At 39.7% G+C, this 18,416-nt stretch overlaps 1 protein-coding gene across 6 annotated transcripts in view; it reads left to right on the plus strand.

Moving 5' to 3' along the window:
* Positions 1-18,416, plus strand: part of AVL9 (AVL9 cell migration associated) — a 90,363-nt gene that overhangs the window by 62,846 nt on the left and 9,101 nt on the right. For 2 of the 6 annotated variants that reach the window (XM_034963904.3, XM_034963906.3), the window contains exons 11-13: positions 9,718-9,852; positions 12,268-12,487; positions 15,043-15,160. In XM_034963904.3, the coding sequence (XP_034819795.1) occupies positions 9,718-9,852; positions 12,268-12,487; positions 15,043-15,160 (473 nt within the window). Of the gene's footprint in view, positions 1-9,717; positions 9,865-12,267; positions 12,488-14,814; positions 14,989-15,042; positions 15,161-18,416 lie in introns of those variants that run through there. The other 4 variants (XM_034963903.3, XM_034963905.3, XM_063605676.1 and 1 more) reach the window with 3 other exon arrangements.

The following is an 18,416-nucleotide window of genomic DNA, read 5'->3' on the forward strand; positions in this document are numbered from 1 at the left end:
ATATTTTTGATTGGTAAATGTTTTGAAACTTAGTAGATGTGAGTCATATGCACAATCACTCTCTTGGGTCTATTTTTAATTATTCGGGTTTCTCCTTAAAAACAGAATTAAGGAAGTCCAGACAGCCTTGATTGCACTCAATAAATACAGGCACACCTCAGAGATACTATGGTTCAGTTACAGAACACTGTGATAAAGCGAGTCTCAGGAATTTTTTTGTTTCCAAGTGCATATAAAAGTTATATTTACACTATACTGTAGTCTATTAAGTGCGCTGTAGCATTATGTCTTTTTTTTAATGTACATATCTTAATTTAAAAATACTTTAGGCCGGGCACAGTAGCTCATGCCTATAATCCCAAAACTTTGGGAGGCTGAGGCAGGAGGATCACTTGAGGCCAGGAGTTTGATTAGCCAGATGTGGTAACTCGTGCCTGTGGTCCCAGCTGCTTGGGAGGCTGAGATTAGGAGGCTCGGTTGAGCCCTGGAGGTTGAGGCTAAAGTGAGCTGTGATCACACCACTGTACTCCAGACTGGGTGACAGAGGGAGACTCTATTATTTTTTAAATAATAAATGTTTATTATTTAAAATTTAATAATTATTTTAAAAACACAACAAAGTGAATAAAACTTAAACAATAATTATGTTAAAAGCACAATAAAGTGAAGTACAATTAATTATTAAATAATTTTTAATTTATTTAAATATAAATGAATAAAAATCCTTTGTTGTCATTTCAACAACATTCACCACATCTTCTTCACTAGGAGCAGACTCCATCACAAGAAACCACTCTCCTTATTCATCCCTAAGAAGCAGCTCCTCATCCGTTCAAGTTTTTATCAGTAGTTTGCAGCAATTCAGTCACATTTTCAGATTCCACTTCTAATTCTAATTTTCTTGCTGTTTCCACCAAATCTCCCCCAAGGTCTTGAACCCCCCAAAGTTATTCATGACAGGGTATCAACTTCTTCCAAACTCCTGTTAATATTGATATTTTGACCTCCTCCTGTGAACCACAAATGTTCTTAATGGCATCTAGAGTAATGAATCTTTTCCAGAAGACTTTCAATTTACTTTGCCCAGATCCATCAAAGGAATCACTATCCATGGCAGCTATAGCCTTATGAAGTGTGTTTCTTAAATAATAAGATTGGAAAGTCAAAATGACTCCTTGATCCATGGGCTCCAAAATGAACGTTGTGTTCCTAAGCATGAAAATACATTAATCTCCTTGGACATCTTCATTAGAGCCCTTAGATGACCAGGTGCATTGTCAATGAGCAGTAATATTGTGAAAGGAATCTTTTTTTTATTTTCTTCTGAGTAGTAGGTCTCAACAGTGGCCTTAAATATACAGTAAACCATGCTGTAAAGAGATGTGCTGTCATCCAGGCTTTGTTTTTCCATTCTAGAGCACAGGCAGCAGATTTAGCATAACTCTGAAGGGCCCTAGGATTTGGGGAATGGTAAATCATCATTGGCTTCAACTTAAAGTCACCAGCTGCATTAGCCCCCAGTAAGAGTCAGCTTGTCCTTTGAAGCTTTAAAGCCAGGCATTGACTTCTTCCCTACCTACAAAAGTCCTAGATGGCATCTTCTTCCAATAGAAAGCTGTTTTGTCTTTATTGAAAATCTGTTGTATTCAAAACCTGTAACCACCTTCATCAATGACCTTAGCTAGATCTTCTGAATAACTTGCTACAGCTTCATCAGCACTTGCTGCTTCACCTTGCACTTTTATGTTATAGAGACGGCTTCTTAAACATTGTGAGCTAACTCTGCTGGCTTCATACTTCTGCATCTTCTCAGCTCTCTCAGCTTTCATATAATCGAAGAGAGTTAAGGCCTTGCTCTAGATTAGGCTTTGGCTTAAGGGAATGTTCTGTTTGGTTTGATCTTCTATCCAGACCACTCAAACTTTCTGCATATCAGCAATAAGGCTGTTGTTTCACTTTCTTACCATTTGTGTGTTCACTGGTTTAAAAAACAAAACAAAACAAAAACAAAAACACTTTTAGTAGCACTTTTAATTTCCTTCAAAAACTTTTCTTCTGCATCGACAACTTGGCTAACTGTTTGGTGCAAGAGGCATAGATTTCTGTCTGTCTCAGCTTTCGACATGCCTTCCTTACTAACTTAGTCATTTCTAGCTTTTGATTTCAAATAAGATGTGAGACTCTTACTTAAACACTTAGAGGCCATTGTAGGGTTGTTAATTGGCCTAATTTAAATATTGCTGCATCTCAGGGGATAGGGAGGCCTGAGGACAGGGGAAGAGACAGGAATGGCCAGTCATTGGAGAAGTCAGAACACACACAACATTTATTAAGTTTGCTGTCTATGTGGGCGTGGTTCGTGTCACTCAAAACAATTACAATAGTAACATCAAAGATCACGGATCACAGATCAACATAACAAACACAATAATAAGGAAAACGTGTGAGATGTGAGAATTACCAAAATGTGACAGAGACAGGGAAGTGAGCACAGGCTGTTGGGAAAATGGCACTGACAGACTTGACGGTTGCAGGGTTGCCATAAACCTTCAGCTTAGAAAAAGCACAATAAAGTGAAGTACAATAAAAAGAGGTGCCTATGTATATTAAAATACTACAGTTTTAAAAGAAAAAAGCTTAGATGTCTAACTTATATCACTTGTAAGTGAGGTAAGTTATAACTAACAAATACAAATATTATACATATGTATTTACTAAGTATACTTAACACATACACTTATTAAGTGTACTTATATTAGTAAACTTCATTTGAATATAACTGTTTTGGCTAATTGTTCTAACCCTATTTTTTAATCTTTTTATAAAAACCATTCAGAATGTATTTGAAATTTTTTAATAACTTAAACGCAATATAGTAAATCAAATTGAATCTTTAATTCACAGTCTTTTCAGGATATCATTTCTTAATGTCAGTAATGCATTAAGATGAAGCAGTCAACTTCACTGGGTCAAAAGTTACACTGGACTGGACATAGCGTCTCACACCTGTAATCCCAGCCCTTTGGGAGGCCGAGGCGGGGAGGATTGCTTGAAACCAGGATCTAGAAACCAGCCTGTGCAACAAAGCAAGACGTCATCTCTACAAAAAAGTAAAATAAATTATCTGGACATGGTGGCATATGCCTGTAGTCACTGCTACTTGGGAGGCTGAGGCAAGAGGATCTCTTGAACCCAGGACTTTCAGGCTGCCGTGAGCCATGACTGTGCCACTGCACTCCAGCCTGAGCTTTAGAGTTTAGAGTAAGACCCTGTCTTTATATAAAAATAAAGTTACACTGATGCTGAGACATATTCTGGAAGCTACATTGTTTGGATGTTTTTTCATCCTTTGCAGAACAACTTTTATTGCTATTTGTGAATTGTTTTTCAAAGTAGAGCAGAAAAAAAAATCTATTTCATTTCTTATTCTACAAGTACAGTTATCCCTCATTATTCATGGGGGATTAGTTCCAGGAACATCCCCCATACCAAAATTCGAGAATGTTCAAGTCACTTATATAGAGTGGCATAGTATTTGCATATAACCTGTGCACATCCTTCCATATATGGTTTTTGTTTTGTTTTGTTTTGTTTTTGATACAAAGTCTTGCTCTGTCCCCCAGACTGGAGTACAGTGGCGTGATGTCTGCTTACTGCAACCTCCACCTCCCAGGTTCAAGCGATTCTCCTGCCTCAGCCTCCCTAGTAGCTGGGACTACAGGCACCCATCACTCTGCCCGGCTGATTTTTGTATTTTTAGTAGAGACAGGGTTTCACTATGTTGTCCAGGCTGGTCTCAAACTCCTGATCTCAGGTGATCCACCCACCTTGGCCTCCCAAAGTGCTGGGATTACAGGCATGAGCCACTGTGCCCGGCCTCTCCCGTATACTTCAAATCACCTCTAGATTATTTATAATACCTAATGCAATGTAAATGCTATGTGAATAGTTACTATGCTGGGGTTAATTTAGTATTATTATTTTTCTCAATATTTTTAATCCAAGGTTGGTTGAATCTGGTATGTGGGAACCCATGGATGTGGAGAACCAACTGTATTTCTTGCCCTTCCATGAGCCAGACACCATACTAGATTCTGAATTCTTGCCATCTGTGATCTTGCAGTCTACCATGAAAGGCAGTCTACCACCTTTTCAGTTACTAGAACAAAGTATTCTGTTTTTCCCTGAATACTGTCTGGTATCCATGAAGTGGTATTCCACTTTCTGTGGAAAAGAAAGATGGGTAGTGTTGGCTTGAACAATGTATGTATTCCTCTCCTATATTATTCGAGAAATTATTTCTGGGTTTACCCAGCTTTGCAAAAATGTACTTGCCCAGAGTCGTTGGTGAATAGTTAATACAGAATGCCATCTTTGTTTATTTTGTAACCTGCTTGGGATTCTGAAATTATCTTAACTGATTTCATGATTAAATCAATGCAGTTTCTTAAAACTGGAATTTAAGAACTTGGGGAGAAAACTCGGGTTTCTCAGACTACTGGTAAAGCAAGTAGCCACAAATTGCAGGCTTTCTGAGCTGTGTTATGACTTCCTATACCTTTCGGAGCCCTGACTTTGCTATTTCACCGACCGGCCCTCTAATTTTTACTATTGTGAAGATATCAAGAGGGAAATTAACTGGAGAGGGATTTTGGTTTTGTCAGGTTGCTGACAAAGCAATGTAAAGATGTATTTTGTGTCTTGTCAATAAAGCATGTTTAGCGGAATATTAGATTTGTGTGCCGTATACAATATCAGTATTAAATACATGATGGGCTTACTAACATCCCTATAAAATATTTGTCTTTTTGGTTTTATGTTTTTTGAGTGTTTGGATGAAAATCTAATTTCTTTAATCACAGTTTCAAATGCCAATGCTGACTTTTTCATGTCAGTAACTTTGGAATATAAAATATTCTTAAAACCGAATTGTCTTTAGGCTTTTTTCTCTTGAAGATCTTAAAATCCTTGTACAGAAGGAATTAGGTTAGCAAAACATTTTGAAAAGTAATTTGAGAAATAGCCAGAGAGAAGCCTGGGTGCCTGGGGAATATTGCTGAAGTAGAGTAGTTATCATATGAATAAATGGAAACAAATTTCTACATAATAAAACAATTATTTCCGGAAGAAAGTCTTCAGCTTCCCAACTTTCTAATCCTCTCTCTGGTACTTGAACTTGCCTGAGGTTGATGCCTTTCATGTCAGTTTCAGAGAGGAGGCTTACTATGTAAATGCTGTGGATACTAGCTTCTAAAATATCCTTCTCAGGAAAGCCTGAGAGCTGATTCAGGAAGTGTAGAGAAGAAACAGCTGCTAAGGAATAAGAGGCAGGGCTAGAGGCAGCTGTGGGGTAGGCTGCCCATAGGGTGATGGGAAGGCAACTGGGACACTGAAGGAGAAGTAGGAAAATTAGAGGATGATTTGTGCCTGTGTAATATTTATGCTCTGCTGCTCCATCACTTTCTAACCAGAGGAACATTGAAGTGGAATGAGGGAAGTGGAAAAAAAGATAACGAGGAAGATACAGTAGCTATTTTCTGATGTGAAAAGACAATCCTGAGGGCTTTTCTTCCATTCTTCCCTGATTTTAAGTCTTCCCATCTTGTTACTGAAAGTGTTCTGGAATTGGCTGCACATTGGAGCAAAATAGTTAGTGGAGGACTGGCCAGAAAGGACTGGAGCCCTTGGAGCTCGGAGTCCCACCTGACTTAATCTCATGCATCAATTTTCTCCCTCTTTTCTAGTTATGAGATTATTGCCATTATTTAGTAAAATTAGTTGAGTCACTATAATGGAACTCTATTTAGAAATTACCTCAATGCGACTGGGCTTGGTGGCTCACGCCTGTAATCCGAGCACTTTGAGAGGCCAAGGCAGGCGGATCACCTGAGATCAGGAGTTCGAGACCAGCCTGACCAACATGGAGAAACCCCATGGAGAAACCCCGTCTCTACTAAAGATACAAAATTAGCTGGGTGTGGTGGTGCATGCCTGTAATCCCAGCTACTTGGGAGGCTGAGGCAGGAGAATCGCTTGAACCCAGGAGGCAGAGGTTGTGATGAGTGGAGATCGCACCATTGCACTCCAGCCAGGGCAACAAGAGCAAAACTCCGTCTCAAAAAAAAAAAAGAAAGAAAGAAATTACCTCAATGCAATTATTGGCGATTAAAAAACTTTAAAACAGCCAAGGCAGAAGAATCACTTGAGCTCAGAAATTTGAGACCAGCCTGAGCAACATAGTGAGACCTCAACTCTACTAAGTAAAGTCAAAAAATTAGCTGGAGCCAGGTGCGACGGCTCATGCCTGTAATCCCAGCACTTTGGGAGGCCGAGGCGGGCAGATCACGAGGTCAGGAGATCGAGACCATCCTGGCTAACACAGTGAAACCCCATCTCTACTAAAAATACAAAAAAAAAAAAAAAATTAGCCAGGCATGGTGGTGGGTGCCTGTAGTCTCAGCTACTTGGGAGGCTGAGGCAGGAGAGTGGCATGAACCCGGGAGGCGGAGCTTGCAGTGAACCGAGATCGCGCCACTGCACTCCAGCCTGGGCGACAGAGCGAGACTCCGTCTCAAAAAATAAATAAATAAATGTGACTTTTAGTGTCTGAGAGATAGGGAAGATTATTTCAAGTATTGTTCTGTTTTGCTGAGTCTTAAAACTTTTTTAAAGAGCAGTAGCCATTTCTTTGGCTTTTATTGTATCTGGTACTTTTTAAAAAAATACACAATTGCCTCCCCCAAAAGATGACTTAATTTATAATTCTCTTAAGTTTCATTTTATTTGTAACTTTGTTTGTTTGTTTTTGAGATAGAGTTTTGCTTTTCACCCAGGCTGGAGAGCAGTGGTGTGATCTCAGCTCACTGCAGCCTTGACCTCCTAGGCTCATGGGATCCTCCCACCTCAGTCTCCTGAGTAGCTGGGACCACAGACGCAGGCCACCATACCTGGCTAATTTTTGTATTATTGGTAGAAATGGAGTTTCACCGTGTTGCTCAGGCTGGTCTCAAACTTCTGAGCTCAAGCAGTCTGCCCGCTTTGGCCTCCCAAAGTGCTGGGATTACAGACATGAGCCACCACACCTAGCAAGTAATGCTACAATTCTAAAGCTATTTTGAACTATTTTAAATAATTTTATAAATATGTAATGTTTCCACTTAGTTCAATATTTGAAAGATTTCAAAGCATCGCTAATAAAAAGTCTCTCTTCCATTCCATCCCCTGCTATCCAGCAGCCCTCTCCAGTGGCAGCCAACATTGTCACTGTCTTATGTTTTCTTCTGGGGGTATTCTATGCAGAAACAAATGCATATTTTCCCCTCCCTTTTTACAAATGGTAGCAGAATGTGCCCATTTTTGCCCTTTATTTTTTATTTATTTTATTTTATTTTTATTTATTTATTTATTTATTTATTGAGACAGAGTTTTGCCCTTGTCACCCAGGCTGGAGTGCCGTGATATGTCTCAGCTCACTGCAGCCTCCACCTCCTGGTCTTTTCAAGCGATTCTCCTGCCTCAGCCTCTTGAGTAGTTGGGATTACAGGCACTCGCCACCACGGGTCCAGCTCATTTTTATAGTTTTAGTAGAGACAGGGTTTCACCATGTTGGTCAGGCTGGTCTCAAACTCCTGACCTCAGATGATCTGCCCTCTTCAGCCTCCCAAAGTGCTGGGATTCCAGGTGTGAGCCATCGCACCCAGCCCTTTTTTTAATTTAATTTTTCTTTTTTCTAGACACAGTGTCTTACTATGTTGCCTGGCCATTCTGGAACTCCTGGGCTCAAGCAGGCCTCCCACTTTGGCCTCTCAAAGTGCTGGGATTACAAGTGTGAGTCATCGCGCCCAGCCCGCTTATTCTTTTTTTTACATCGTATTCTTTTTTTTTACATCATATTCTTTTTTTTTTTTTTTTGAGATGGAGTCTTACTCTGTCGCCCAGGCTGGAGTACGATGGTGCCATCTTGGCTCACTGCAACCTCCACCTCCTGGGTTCAAGCGATTCTCCTGCCTCAGCCTCCGAAGTAGCTGGGATTACAGGTGCCCGCCACCATGCCTGGCTAATTTTTGAAATTTTAGTAGAGACAGGGTTTCAGCATGTTGGCCAGGCTGGTCTCGAACTCCTGACCTCAAGTGATCCGCCTGCCTCAGCCTCCCAAAATGCTGGGATTACAGGCATGAGCCACCATGCCCAGCCCATACTATTCTTTGGAGATGAATATCATCACTTTTTATAGCTGCAGGTTCATTGTATGGATGAACATTTATTTAGTCCCCTATTCATGAAGAGTTTGGATTCGAGTTTTTTGGTATTGCATTTATTTTCATAAATATAATATCACATATGATATAATATTTGTAGGATACTGTAGGATAAATTACAAGTAGAATGCTGGGCCAAAAGGCATAAATATTTATAAATTTTTAAAGGATTTTTAAACATTTCTTGAAAGCTTTGACCTACTTACTTTTTGAAAACATACTTTTTAGTTTCGTTATTTATTATGAAATATAATACTGATTCTGAATGAGGAGCCTGGGTTGAGAAGCTCTATACTGAGCATCTCTAATGCAAAGGTATGGATTTATTTTTGCTGCTTCTGTTAGGGTCTGATCAAGCAACAAAAGACATTTTCAAGAGTAAGAATATAACCAAATTACTAGACATATATTCCAACTTTTGGAAGTCTTCCCTTTCATGTTAAGTATTTAACAACCACCTGTTAGTTACACACAAAGCGCTCTCCTAGTTGGAATAAAGAATATCAAGTTGCAAAGCGGGTATCCCCTGCCTTCAGAGAGATTTGTCTCATGATGTAAACACGATATTATCCAGATGACATAATTCTGTGTTTTAAAAAGTGATGAGATGTAAAAAAATAAAACTTGTAGAACTTGAGGCTGAAAACAAGTTGAGGGGCTCAGTGAGTCTGCCTTCCTGGCTGTATATACAAGTCATGCCACTTGTTGAAAACCCATTCTGATTTAGAATCTTTCAGCAGAAATTGCATATCTTCCTTCAGTGAATCATTCCAGTGTTAACACTTGTACTCTCAGGAAGTATGCTGGATTTTTTGTATACTTAGATGCCTGCTGCAGTTTAGCAATTCCACTGTAATTTTTGGAGCAATGCTGTTTTCAAATAAAATTCAAATGGAAATTAATTAAATACACAGATACTACCAGTGTCATTTTTGCTTTAAATATTTAGTAACAAATATCTTGAAATCTTTTTGCATGATTTTTAACATAGGACGGTATAACAAATGCTATGCAGTACCTTGCTGTTCTCCTAATAGTGCTTCGGTGGTTATGTGCAGATGCATGTATTTTAAATTTTTAACAGCCTTCTACTAAACAACGTACTTACTAACAGGCTTAATGCTTCATTTCCTAAGTGAAAAGGTTCAATTCATTAGTTACTGTGGAGACTTTTAAATTGAATGAGAACAAAGTGATCAAGAAAGACAACCTTCATATTAAACCACCTTGCCAAGATTTGACCATTCATGGAGACAATTAGCTAATCATTAACTGGACTTACTGTAGTCAAGACTTGAAGTTCCCCTGGAATATTATTTTATTGAGTCAAAGATTAGCTGACTTACAGACAGGGCAAGGAAGAATGGAAGTTTCTTTTCCTACTGTTAGCTCGCTAAGTTTAAAGAGAAAGGTAACCTTTTACTTTTCTGATATTTTCTATTACTCTTCTAATTCATAGGGATATCTGTGTTTGCCTTACATGGCATTGCAGCAGCATCATCTTCTCTCCGATGTCACCGTTCGGGGGTTTGTTGCTGGAGCTACTAACATCCTTTTTCGACAACAGAAACACCTCAGTGATGCCATTGTGGAAGTACGTTTATGTGTGAGTGTGTGTATTTGGCCCTGCTCATCCCAGTTTTCCTTTCTTAACTACAATTACGAATACATAGTAACAACATTAGTAATGATAATAACTGCATACTGTATGCCATGTATTCTAAGTATTTTATGTGTATTAACTGGTCTAATTCTCATAAAAACACAGTCAATAGCACTGTCCTATCCACATTTTATACCTGCAGAGGCTAAGTAACAGAGAGATGAAGTGATTTGTACAATATCAAACAGCCAGTAAACAGGTAAACCAGGATTCCAACCTGGGCAACTGGGCCTACCACTACCTCATGATTTTTAACATGTGTTTTTTGTTTAAGTAATTTCAATCCTTCTGGCCTGTTTAGAATGCTCTTGATACCAAGACAAAAGCTAGGAATAAATATTTGACATCAATATATAAGAAATTTAAATCATTTGTTATTTTACAACTGAAATAATTTTTTTTTTTTTTTGAGACAGTTTCATTCTTGTTGCCCAGGCTGGAGTGCAATGGCGCGATCTCGGCTCCATGCAACCTCCACCTCCTGGGTTCAAGCGATTCTTCTGCCTCAGCCTCCCGAGTAGGTTGGATTACAAGTGCCCGCCACCATGCTCGGCTAATTTTTTCTATTTTTAGTAGAGATAGGGTTTCACCATGTTGGCCAGGCTGGTCTCGAACTCCTGACCTCAGGTGATCCACCCACCTCGGCCTCCCCAAGTGCTGGGATTACAGGCGTAAGCCACCACGCCCAGCCTGAAATAATTTTTGAGAAATTTTATGAGGCTCGGCACAGTGGCTCACACATGTAATCCCAGCACTTAGGGAGGCCGAGGTGGGTGGATCACCTGAGGTCAGGAGTTCGAGACCAGCCTGACCAACATGGTGAAACCCCGTGTCTACTAAAAATACAAAAAAATTAGCCAGACATGGTGGTGCATGCCTGTAGTCCCAGCTACTCGGGAGGGTGAGGCAGGAGAATCACTTGAACCTTGGAGGTGGAGGTTGCAGTGAGCCAAGATTGCACCACTGCACTCCAGCCTGGGTGACAGAGTAAGACCCTGTCTCAAAAAAAAAAAAAAAAAAAAAAAACCAGCTGCAGTGGCTCAAATCTGTAATCCCAGCACTTTGGGAGGCTGAGGCGGGTGGATCACGAGGTCAGGAGTTCAAGACCAGCCTGGCCAACATGGTGAAACCCCGTCTCTACTAAAAATACAAAAATTAGCTGGGCATGGTGGCAGGTGCCTGTAATCCCAGCTACGCGGGAGGCTGAGGCAGGAGAATCGCTTCAACCCGGGTGGCAGAGGTTGCAGGGAGCCGAGATCATGCCACTGCACTCCAGCTTGGGCGACAGAGTGAAACTCTGTCTCAAAAAAAAAAAAGAAAAAAAAAAATTCAGCCACACTAAGGTTTTTGTAGTTTCTGACAGAAAGTATGAAAACATGTTTCTTAGGTGAATGGTTATAATATAATGAAAGTCCAGGATTCAAAGATGTATTTATTATAATCCCAAATTTGAAGAAGAAAAAGTATATACATTTTCCAAGACAGGAGGATACAGATGGGAGGACCATAAAGCTGCTTCAACATTATTGGTTACATTCTAGTTCTGTAGTTGGTTGGTGGGTTCGTAGGAATTTCTTTTATTATTATACTTCAAAACTAACCTGTAAGTTACATGTATTTTTTAGTATATCAAATATTACATAATAAGATATTCTAAAGTATCTGGCCGGGCACGGTGGCTCACGCCTGTAATCCCAGCACTTTGGGAGTCCGAGGTGGGTGGGTCACAAGGTCAAGACATCGAGACCATCCTGGCTAACATGGTGAAATCCCATCTCTACTAAAAATACAAAAAATTAGCCGAGCGTGGTGGTGGGCGCCTGTAGTCCCAGCTACTCAGGAGGCTGAGGCAGGAGAATGGCATGAACCCAGGAGGCGGAGCTTGCAGGGAGCCAAGATTGTGCCATGGCACTCCAGCCTGGGCGACAGAGCAAGACTCCATCTCAAAAAAAAAAAAAAAAAAAAAAAAGAATATTCTAAAGTATCTGCACTCAAAAGAAAAAGTATTTAAGGAATTATACTTGTTAAATGTGTTCATTTCTGCTAGTGAAATAAAGGTGATTTTTACATGTATTTCTATATTTTCCCAAATATTTGCAATCTAGGTGAGTAATTTTGTAATTTAAAATACTATATTTATGTGTGTATTTTCTAAAAACAGAAAATGAGCGTTTTATAAATAGAAAACTTCAGTGTACAAACCTCTTTCTTAGACTCACCTTTTGAGAATGCTATTATTCATATTTTTTATTTCCAGCTCCACCTTCCCCGTAGTTACTCTGTAAAGTGTGGCATGGATGTCTGCGTGAATGCCCAGACTCTGACTTGTACCTGGATACCCTCTAGGTAGAAGAAGCTCTGATCCAGATCCATGATCCAGAACTCAGGAAGCTGCTTAACCCAACCACTGCAGACCTAAGGTTCGCAGATTACCTAGTGAGGCACGTGACTGAGAATCGGGATGACGTCTTCCTAGATGGCACGGGCTGGGAGGGAGGTGACGAATGGATCCGGGCCCAGTTTGCGGTCTACATTCATGCCCTGCTGGCTGCCACACTGCAATTAGGTAAGAAACCACACGGAGCATACAGCTACCTGTTTTATTATAATTTTTCATTTTGTAACATTTATGAGATTTTGGATTGCACAATAAATACATATTCCTTATAGAAAAATTACCAGTTATTCCCTCATACAGAGATAGCCACTTTTAACGTCTTGAGTACTTTATAGCCTTGCAGATCTTTTCCTATGCATGTATTTTGGATTTTGGTTTTATGGTACTTTTGGTGGTCCTTTTACAAAAATGGATCCCTTTATACATGTTTTCTGAAACTATTACTTTATAATAGAAACAACACATACCAACATAACATGAACATATATCATCACTTTTACATGACTGCTTCATATTCATCAGTATTTGGCAGCTGTTTGTGAATACTGCCTACATGTTTTTTAAGATGTATAAAGGGAGAAAGAATATAAAAAATAGAAATCATTGAAAATCGTGTTGTAAATGATTAAATCTTCAAATTTATAACCCATTCTAAGAAATATTATTATTCCTATTAAATGGTTAAAATGGGGCAGGTAAACATGGAGTTACTCCTGCATTAAAACTATCTCATTCTCCTTGGGAAAGAAATATATAAATAGTGAAAATGGAGCTCTGCAGTGAGCTTTTCACCTTGGACATATGGCAGATATTTATTAGAGTTGTTAAAAATGTGTTGAGCTTGTGTTTTTGTTTCAGTTAACCATTATTTTTTTAATTGTGATGAAATACACATAGCATAAAATTTACCATCTTTACCATTTTTAAATGTACAGTTCCACAGTGGCATTAGATACATTCATTGTTGTATCAGTAGATTTTTTTAATCAACACCACCACCACCACCACATGCTCCCAGGTTAGTTGTTTACAGTGCACATAGGAGTTTTAAAGTAGGTTTCGGGAGAGTTTTTCATTTGTAAAAGACAGCTGAGGAACAAGCCCTCATTTGTTAATGGGATATTTTTAAATGTTTGCCACCACTAACAATGTAGCAGCTGAGACACCAAAATTAAATCCTTTAACCCCAAATCATTTGGTAATCTAGAAAGAAAACTTCAGTCTCCACTGTCATGTAGCTTAATTAATTTGCTTTTAAGCAAATTAATTAATTTGCTTTTTTAAAAATATTTGCCCAGGAGGCTGTAAGCACTGAATAATAGTAGCTCACTCTTTTTTTCGAACATTAAATATATGCAGGGACCAGTGTTCTGAGCACTTTACATCTAGTAATTCATTTCATCCTCACCGCAATCCTGAAGGTAGGGACCTTGTCATTGCCTTTTACAGAAGAGAAAATGAAGCTCACAGAGGTTAAATAGCTTGCTTATCCATCTGATAAGAGGCTTAGGTGGGATCTGATCCCAAACAGTTTGGCTTAGGCCCATACTCTTACAAGTAACAAGGTCAAAAGAGGAAATTCAGCCCAATGAACTGCTTGAGGAAGTGTTCTTAGAACAACTTCTTTATGCTGTGTATGGAACTGTGTATCTCATTCATTTCCTTTCCTGGCAACAAAAGGTACTTTGTATTTCACCTTCAAAGCAAACAACATGAAATTAATATATGAAGTAATAGCCATTTGTATCAGTTCTCCAAACTATTTCTAATCTTCCAAGCGGAGGAAACACATATGGATGCTTTCCCATGGTATTAATAAAGCTGAAAACTTTATCAGTTTTCAGTATATTCTTTTAAGACTTTTTTTGTTTTGTTTTGTTTTTGAGACAGAGTCTCGCTCTTGTTGCCCAGTCTGGAGTGCTGTGGCATGATGTTGGCTCACTGCAACCTCCATCTCCCGGTTTCAAGTGATTCTCTTACCTCAGCCTCCCGAGTAGCTGGGACTACAGGTGCCCGCCACCACGCCCGGCTAATTTTTGTATTTCTGGCAGAGACAGGGTTTTGCCATGTTGGCCAGGCTGGTCTCGAACTCCTGACCTCCAGTGATCCGCCCTCCTCAACCTCCCAAAGTGCTGGGATTACAGGCATGAGCCACCGCACCTGGCCTTTTTTAAGTGTTTTTGACAGTGAAATGCTAGAAAATTCAAGAGTGAAACACCAAATAAAGTCCAAAGGAGAGAACATCATGACTGAAAGAACCACTTTGTGTATTCATTCTTAATCTTTTTTTTTTGTAGAAAAATGACATTTATAAAAAAGTAGAAAGATATCCCAATTGCCTGTGCCATACATATCAATCAGTATGTTTATTCACTGTCAAGCATACAGTTTTTGATTAATTAATACTATCCTCATAATGGTAAGGAGAACATGGAAATATTTTGGAGTTGTAAGGAACCTTGGAAAATATCTGGCTCAACCCTCTTATTTTCCAGTTAGGAGAATGAAGTTCTGAGTGATTAAGTGACTTGCCAAAGGCCACATAGCTCCTTAACAGGATTTCTGGAACTAGACCCAAGTTTCCTGACATCTGGTAGGCTATCTCCCCACAAATATGGGAGGGCAAGGGGATAAAGTCGTTCCTTTACCCTTTTTGGTTATAATCTTCACATCCCTGAATGGCTACAGCCCAGCTCAACTTCTTTCAAATATTTACTTGACAGACAATGAAAAGATATTATCGGACTATGGGACAACTTTTGTTACAGCATGGAAGAATACTCACAACTACAGGGTGTGGAACAGCAACAAGCATCCAGCACTTGCAGAAATAAATCCAAAGTAAGCGCATCCTCTGAAGATTGATAGTACATAAATGGTTGGTTTACAAGTGCCCAATACAGAGAAAAATCTATTTTAACTTTGATATTGTGAATATCCTCAAGAATCCCCTTAAGTAGGTCATAAAAAGGCTCCCAAATGTAGAGAAACAGCTTAGAAACTGCTTCCATATTCAGATTGTTATACAAAAAGCATGAGCATTATGGGAAGCACTAACATTTCCCTGGCTCTCGATGTGATTCAGAGAGGAAGTCCCTGGCACTTGGTGATGCTCAGTACACAATGATTCTTCTCTTTCTCCCTGGAGCTGTTCTTTAACAGAATGGTTCAACAAGATAGAATCCTAGAAGGAAATACCACTGGTTTACTGCATGAGTAAAATTAGGAGGCAATTTTAAAACATGACGTATGCGAAACCAATTAAAGTTAATATCTGAAGCTGGGCTCATGCCTGTAATCCCAACACTTTGGGAGGCCAAGGTGAGCAGATCACCTGAGGTCGGGAGTTCAAGACCAGCCTGGCCAACATGCTGAAACCCATCTCTACTAAAAATACAAAAAAAATTAGCCAGACGTGGTAGTGGGCGCCTGTAATCCCAGCTATTTGGGAGGCTGAGACAGGAGAATCCCTTGAATCTGGGAGGTAGAGGTTGCAGTGAGCCAAGATCATGCCATTACACTGCAGCCTGGGTAACAAGAGGGAGACTTTGTCTCAAAAGAAAAAAAAAAGTTAATATTTGGACTCCTGGATATATGGTCATACCTGGTTTCCACACCAGACTCTAAAATTCAACAAAACTTAATACCTGCTGTAATACTGAATGTTGACGATGAAGGCTTTATCCCACATAGGCATAAAAGGCCATTGATTACAGCCATTATGAAACAATAACATCTGAGTGTGAATACAACAGAGAGCATTGAAGGAGATCAGTTGATATAGTGTATACAGGAACTTGTTTTCTAAATTAAAAGATAAGGCCAGGCACAGTGGCTCACGCCTGTAATCCCAGCACTTTGGGAGGCTGAGGCGGGTGGATCACAAAGTTAGGAGATCAAGACCATCCTGGCTAATGATGTGAAAACCCTGTATCTACTAAAAATACAAAAAATTTAGCTAGGCGTGGTGGCGGGTGCCTATAGTCCCAGCTATTTGGGAGACTGAGGCAGGAGGATTACTTGAACCCACGGTTTCGAGGCCAGCCTAGGCAACATAATGAGACCCCATCTTTTAAAGTACTAGGTTCAACACCAATTTTGGTGAATTTAATTATCATACTTGGCTATAGCAGAAACCTATATTGCCATTTGAATATAGTAAAAACAGAATTAAAAGGCAAAACCATTTTAATAGTATTAAATGAAAGGGCTGAGTTCAAAGTGTTCTCCCTCACTGACTACAAAGTCTCTATTCTCAGCGTGCTGAAGGGAAACAGATGTGGAGGTGCTTAGCAGGGTGGCACTCACAGGGTGGTGCTGGGAAGGCAGGTCGGCCTTGACTGTCCAAGCAGTCAACACGCAGAGCCATCCTAGTCTCCTCCCTGGGCCCTGCACTGGGAGGCCTGGTCAGATCTTTATCTGTCACTACATCTGGTGCTTTTAACTTGAACCAGCTCTACAGATGTTAGTGCAGGTCCAAAAGAGCCTTAGCTGAAATGAGTTTTAAAAGGATTATGAAATAGTGCTTAGAAGAACATGTGAAGAAATTGAGGCTATTTAGATTGAAAAGAAGGCTGAAGAAGGACTTGTTAACTGAAATATACAGGTAGGAAAATCATGCAGATATGATAGTGCAGGCCAAGGGAGAACTTCCCTTTCATCCTCTGAAGGGTCACTGGAAAGTCAGCTGACAAAAGGCAGATTAATAGGAGAAATGGCATGCAAATTTGTTAATGTGCATGAGGGAGAGCTACAGGGTGATTGGATTGTGTACCCAAGCTCGTGTACCCAACCCGCCAATGGGGTACACAAGTTTATATACATACCATCTTTAGGTTACAGAAAGAATTGGGGGCTTGGAGCATGGCCAAAAACAGGTTATGGTGGTAAGTCAGATTATAGTGGCAAGATAGGTTGTGGGAGGGAGAAGAAAGGAGGCCTGGCTAGCAGAGTTGGTCTTGTTATAGAGATAAAACTTCACAGGTAGCAGCCCTCAGAGAGAATTGATGGTAAATATTTCTTTCAGACCTTTAAAGGTGTCAGACACTCGGTTCATCTTTCCTATATCTTGATATTGGAGGGCCTCAGAGCAAACCAGGCTGCATTAATGCAGATTTTCTCTACAGATGCAAATCTACCCCCAAAAAGACAGCTTTTCAGTAATTCTTGCATTTCCAGCCTTTCTGAATAGCCATCTTGAAATACATCAAAGAAGTATATTTTGGGGTGAAATAGTTTAGTTTTCTTCAATAGCAAATTTTCAACATTTTTACCAAATTAAAAATAACAAATGTGGCCAGGCCTGGTGGCTCACGCCTGTAATTCTAGCACTTTGGGAGGCTGAGGTGGGCGGATCACGTGAGCTCAGGAGTTCAAGACCAGCCTGGGCAACATGGTGAAACCCTGTCTCTACTAAAAATACAAAAAAGTAGCCGGGCATGGTGGTACATGCCTATACTCCCAGCTACTCAGGAGGCTGAGGCAGGAGAATCGCTTGAACCTGGGAGGCAGGTTGCAGTGAGCTGAGATTGCGCCACTGCACTCCAGCCTGGGTAACAGTGAGACTCTGTCTCAAAAAAATAAAATAAATGCTAGACTTCTGTTGTTATCAGAGGGTGTCATTTAGAAATATTTCAAACTAATTATAACTTTTGAGAAGTATGAAACCCTTTAACTCCTAAAGATTAGGGAAGGCAGCATTCTAACTTAACAAGCAGCAGGTATATTTCATCCCTTAAATATAGCCATTCCAGGAACATAGAGAATGATCAAGTGATGTGTCAGTATTTCAATCCTGTGATTCAGGAATCTAAGAATAAGAAGTGTCACATATACTTACTTTGGGCCATGAAGAGTAGTTTGTTGTCATTTGAAGAACCATTAATTTTATAAGTAGCTATGGATTTTACTAGGGTCACTTTCTTTGTTAGACCTTGACAGAGGGACCCCTGAGATAAGAATTGGATATTTATTGACCCCTCCATTTTATGTGGTTAAGTTGCTTGATTTTTTTTCCTACTGCCTGTATAATTGCAGAATGCCTGATTTTATATATATATTATATATATTATATATATATATTTTATATGTAATATAT

The sequence above is a fragment of the Pan paniscus genome, chromosome 6, assembly GCF_029289425.2.
Source record: "Pan paniscus chromosome 6, NHGRI_mPanPan1-v2.0_pri, whole genome shotgun sequence".
Taxonomy (NCBI): Eukaryota; Metazoa; Chordata; class Mammalia; order Primates; family Hominidae; genus Pan; species Pan paniscus.